The following is a 5,763-nucleotide window of genomic DNA, read 5'->3' as shown; positions in this document are numbered from 1 at the left end:
CTCATTGTGATGGCTTCTTGTTGCAAAGCACAGGCTCTAGGGTGCACAGGTTTTAGTAATTGCAATGCTTAACACCTCTTAGAGAGCTGGTGCTTAGTACCAGTTCAAAAATACATCTGTGGAGTGAGTGAATCAATGAATGGATGCCATCTAAAGGATAACTTATTAATGAAATAACATGAGAATTACCACTTAAAAGAGGTAATAAAAAGAAAAAATGTATTTTTATTACTATAGAAACAATATAAATTCTGTATACAAAGCATGGAAGATCCAGATAAAGCACAGAGGAAAATAGAAGAATTATTCTATCCCACAACTCAGAAGTAATTATTGTTATATATGTTGATCTATTTTCTTCTAGTCCTTTGCATGTGTTTCTAAAAGAGAGAAATTAAATAGCTCAAGTAGGATAATATTATATATACAATTTTTAATGGATAAATTGTAGTTTATTTAATCAGTTTATTTTCTAATTAATTTTTATTGGAGTATAGTTGCTTTACAATGTTGTGTTAGTTTCTGCTGTACAGCAGAGTAAATCAATTATCTTTCTCTCTTTAGTCACTAAGTCGTGTCCGACTCTTGCGACCCCATGGACTGTAGCCTGCCAGGCTCCTCTGTCCATGGGATTCTCCAGGCAAGAATACTGGGGTGGGTTGTCATTTCCTTCTCCAGGGGATCTTCCACCCCAGGAACTGAACAGGCTCTCCTGCATTGCAGGCGAATTCTTTACCAACTGAGCTATGAGGGAACATATATCCACTCTTTTTTAGATTTCCTTCCCATTTAGGTAACCATAGAACATTGAAGAGAGTTCCCTATCCCATACAGTAGGTTCTCATTAGCTATCTATTTCATACATAATAGTGCATATATGTCAATCCCAATCTCTCAACTCATCCCACCCCCCCTCTCCCACTTGGTAATTATGTTTGTTCCATACATCTGTGACTCTATTTCTGATTTGCAAGCAAAAAAGTTCATCTGTATCATTTTTCTAGATTCCACACATAAGTAATATTATGTGATATTTGCTTTTCTCTTTCTTACTTCACTCTGTATGACAATCTCTAGGCCCATCCATATCTCTGCAAATGGCACTATTTCATGCCTTTTACTGGCTGAGTGATATTCCATTGTGTATATGTATCAGATTTCTTTGAGCAGACACAAATCTCAGTCCAAATTTAGGTGTTCAGGAAATAATATTTTTTTCTAGAATTCATCTTGATTTCTATTTCATTTGCCTGAGATAATCTATCTTGGACTGTCACTAGGTACAGTTAGCTTATATGGTGCCAAACATAGGGGAAGAAGAGTACCTGGCGTCTGATACCCAGTGTCTCTGGAGGCACACGATCATCCTGTCTAACTCTTGGCCTCTGGTCCACACTGCCAAGAATTCTCATTTCTGTTTGTATGGGCAGATCAGGTCCAGTGGCTTCCTTTCCTTCTTCAGTTGTCACCCAGGAGGGAATGAGAATCATTCCGCTACTTTTGTCAATACTACAACTTGGAAATCTCTGTAGGTCAATTTCTGAGTGCAGAATATGTGAATATGATGGGATATAATTTCCACAATTGTTGTTACATGGCAAAAGGGAGATTATCCAGGTATATCTGATCTAATTATACAAGCCCTTTACAAAGCAGGCATTTTCTCTAGCTTTTGGTGGAAGGAGGAGGCAGAGAATGCAGCCACGAGAAGGACTCACTCACTGTAGGCAGCCTCTAGGAATAGAGAGAGGAGCCTGGCTCATAGCCAGCAAAGAAACAAGGACCTCTGAGTTATAACTGCAAGAAAATGGATCCTGCCAACAACATGAATGAACTTGGAAGCAGATTCTTCCCTGAAGCTCCAGATAAGAGCCCAGCCTCACCAATATCCTGATTTCAGCCTTGTTTTATACGGCCTGTGAACATTCAGTCCAGCAAAACCCACCCAGACATGTGACCTATAGAACTGTGATAATAAGTGGGCATTGTTTTAAGTCACTGCCTCTGTGGTGATGTGTTACACAGTAAGAAAAGTAACATAAGGGGATTACATCAAGGTAAGGTTACCAGGAGGCACAGAGATTGGAGACTGTGCCACAGGAGCACAGTCAGGGACAGCAGAGTCTTGCCCAGGTCAGCAGAACCAGCCAGTTAACTCATAAAACCACAGGCAATAATAATAATAAATGGTGACCATCTACATTCAAGAGTGATTTGTTATGTAGCTAAAGCCAATTATTAAATTATTACATCTTGTGAGGTGAGAGAAATATGGGACAATTCCTTGTAAATGAAAATTCCCATCCTAGTTCCAAAGATAGGGAAGAATAGAGAAAGAGCATGTGATGTGAAGTTGAGTTCACTGTTTTATAATGAGTGACCACTTATTGAGCAGGAATTAGTACTGTGCAAACAGCTCTATATTCAGTATGTCAGTTAATCCATACAACTCTGAGAGGTAGGTATTTCTAAGACTCAGTGATTCTATGTTATATTTCATTTTGTGGAATCAAGTAAACTTGATTACAGCCAACCATTCTATTCTCAATGCACTAGCCTATAAAATGGGGTTGATTATACTACTTAATTCACAAGATGATACTACACTGAATGATGTACTGATGCTGAAGTTGAAGCTCCAATATTCTGGCCACCTGATGTGAAAAGCCAGCTCACTGGAAAACACCCTAATGCTAGAAAAGGTTGAGGAAGAGGATAAGGGGGAGACAGAGGATGAGATGGTTGGATGACATCATCAACTCAATGGACATGAGTGTGAGCAAACTCCAGGAGACTGTGAAGGGCAGGGAAGCCTGGTGTGCTGCAGTTACGGGGTTGCAGAGAGTCGGACATGATTTAGCTACTGAACAACAACTCTGTAAACTTTGTGAACTTCTGTGTAAATATTAGAAATCAATATCAGTTGTCCAGAATTTAGTTTTCACATGTTATTTACCTCTGAAATTTATCTGTAGTGGCTGCATTAAAACCCATATCTATATCCACATGACACCTATATCAACCTGTATATGAACACTTGATTGCTGAGAGTCAGCAACTATTTGCATCATTCAGCCTCCCTCCTGGATCAAGCTATACCAATTAACCATTAAATGGCCATGAGTATAATCAATTTCACAGGTTAACAATAAGCTTTGGTTTTGGAATTGTGGAAAGGAAGTTAATATTTTTTGACCTCTATGTTTGGGCCTCTGTGTTTCAGGCACCAGGCCACCTGATTTACTTACACCAGTTGATTATGACTGAATCTGGTCCAATTATGATTTGGACCAGAACATGGGTAGTTTCTAAAGTGTCTTAGGTGAGTCTACTGTGTATCCATGATTGAGAACTACTGACATACAAAACCCCATTAATTCTTGTAGAAATTCTAAGATAGGGTTTGTCTCTATTTTACAGTAAAGAAGCAGATGCCCACAGATATTGAGCTTTCCCCAGTTAACACATCTTGTAAATGACACATTTCTCAAGCAGAGGAGACAGTCACTCTCACTAAATCAAGGGAGATGCTGAGCCTAAAAGAAAGACTGATGATTCCTACTTAACAATCAAGATTTTTACTGACTCTGTATCCTCCAACCCTTTATGGCCACCTCAGTTCTTGATCTCTTCACCAATTTTCTACTATGTGAATAACTGATGTATTTTGGTGGTAATAATGTATGTGTTTGTACATACATTTCTCAAGCCTTCTTGTACATTTCCTAGTTCTCCCTGGTGACATGCAGGCAAATCACTGTAAGAGCTCTGGTTTGGGAGCCACACCCACCTGTGTTGGCCTCCTGCATGTACTTATCTCTGTGGTCTTGACTAGTCATTTTACTTTTTAAATCTCAGCTTTGTGAGTATAAAATTGTGAAAATAATAAAACCCTCTACTTTAGAAACATTATATTCGATAAATATTACCTATTATTGTAGCCACCCTAACCAGAGGAAGTAGTGTGTGGCCCACCAGTAAACAGGTGGAAAGCAGTAGGTCAAATTAGACCTTTGGAGTTGCTTCCTTTTTCTAACATGCGGGGGTGTTCAGTCACTTAGTCACGCCTGACTCTTTGTGACCTCATGGACTGTAGCCCTCCAGGTTCCTCTGTCCATGGGATTCTCCAGGCAAGAATACTGGAGCAGGTTGCAATTTTCTCCTCCAGAGAATCTTCCCCACCTAGGGATCAAACCCTCCTCTCCTGCGTCTCCTGCATTGGCAAGGGGGATATTACAAATACCCTAATGTTTAGAGAGAGAATAGAAAGATTAAAAAATCAAAATCTAGTGAAGGCTGGCACTTCCCTTGCTCAGAATGTGCTTCCAGAAAGTTATTTATGCATGAAACTCCAGCTTAACCACAGGAAATGTTGTAGAGCGCTTCCTCCACTCACAATGGGGCTACCTCCTGATAAACCCACTGGAAGCTGAAAATATGATCATGAGGGGGAAATGCATTTAGTACACCTAATCCATCAAACACGGTAGCTTAGCCTAGCTTATCTTAAACGTGCTCAAAATACTTGAGCCTGAAGGTGGACAAATTCGTCTAACAGAAAGCCTGTTCATTACATGAATGTCTCATGTTATTTAATACTGTACTGAAAGTGAAAAACAGAATGGTTGTATGGGTACAGAAGGGTTCTACGTGTATTGCTTGTTCATCCTCTTGATCAGGTAGGTGGCTGACTGGGAGCTGGAGCTGGGTTCGCTCAGCTGGATTCACACAGCTCAACATCACCAGAGCACAGAGAGTACCTAGTGCATATTGCTGGCCCGGTAAAAGATCAAAATTAGAGGTACGGCATATCTGATCTGATCTGATCTGATTAGAAGCAATAAGTATTCTACTTATTGCTTTCACACCATCAAAAAGTGGAAAAATCCTAAGAGGAACCTTCCCATGTCTTAGTCCGCCTGTCCCTGCTCTGTATTTTTCCCACTTTGCCTTAAGTCCTTGCCCTGTGACCCAGTCCCTACCCAACCTCTGCTCTTCCACTTAGGGGAGGAGTTGTGGATTTCATTTTACTGTGGATTGGTCGACAAGAGAGGGTAAATCAGAGAGGCTCCACCCATCTCACAGGAGGCTGGGGGTGGGCGCTCCCCATTCCCCTCCCTCTAGGACCTGCAAGGAGGTGGGCTGGCAGCGGAGGGCCCGTCCCCTGTCCCTTTAAGGAGGAGGGACGAGCACAACCGGCGTGGCCCCGACCCCGTCCGCGCCCTCATCCCAGAGCAGCTGCAGCCACAGCTCCGGCCGCCCCTCGCTCGGCAGAGTCCCCTGGGCCCCAGGAAGCAAGTCGCCACCATGGTGAAGATCGTGACCGTTAAGACCAAGGCGTACCAAGACCAGAAGCCGGGCACGAGCGGGCTGCGGAAGCGGGTGAAGGTGTTTCAGAGCAGCTCCAACTATGCCGAGAATTTCATCCAGAGTATCATCTCCACCGTGGAGCCGGCGCAGCGGCAGGAGGCCACCCTGGTGGTGGGCGGGGACGGCAGGTTCTACATGAAGGAGGCCATCCAGCTCATCGTCCGCATCGCCGCCGCCAACGGGGTAAGGGACGTGCCCGCTCCTCGGTCGCCCCAGTTGCCCGTCCGCCTCCTGCCGCGCGCGCTCCCACGGGGCCACTTCCGCGCGCGCGGCCGCCGAGTCTCCACCCCCAGCTCCTCGGCGCTCTCTCTTCCTAGCCTGCGGCCGGGCGTGGGTCGCCCCGGGCGGGAGAGTGGCCAAGCGGAGCAGCAGAACTGCTCTTCTGACCGCTCC

At 43.6% G+C, this 5,763-nt stretch overlaps 1 protein-coding gene across 1 annotated transcript in view; it reads left to right on the top strand.

Annotated features, from left to right (window-relative positions):
- Positions 1 to 5,095: 5,095 nt before the first annotated feature.
- The window catches only part of PGM1 (phosphoglucomutase 1), a 68,188-nt gene continuing 67,520 nt past the window's right edge, over positions 5,096 to 5,763 (top strand). The window contains exon 1 of the mRNA XM_010833893.1: positions 5,096 to 5,553. Coding sequence (XP_010832195.1) covers positions 5,308 to 5,553 — 246 coding nt within the window. The 5' untranslated portion in view covers positions 5,096 to 5,307. The remainder of the gene's footprint in view (positions 5,554 to 5,763) is intronic.

The sequence above is a fragment of the Bison bison genome, unplaced genomic scaffold (assembly GCF_000754665.1).
Source record: "Bison bison bison isolate TAMUID 2011002044 unplaced genomic scaffold, Bison_UMD1.0 scf7180017863957, whole genome shotgun sequence".
Taxonomy (NCBI): domain Eukaryota; kingdom Metazoa; phylum Chordata; class Mammalia; order Artiodactyla; family Bovidae; genus Bison; species Bison bison.
Note: the sequence above shows the minus strand (reverse complement) of the source record. Positions and strands in the feature narration are given on the sequence as shown.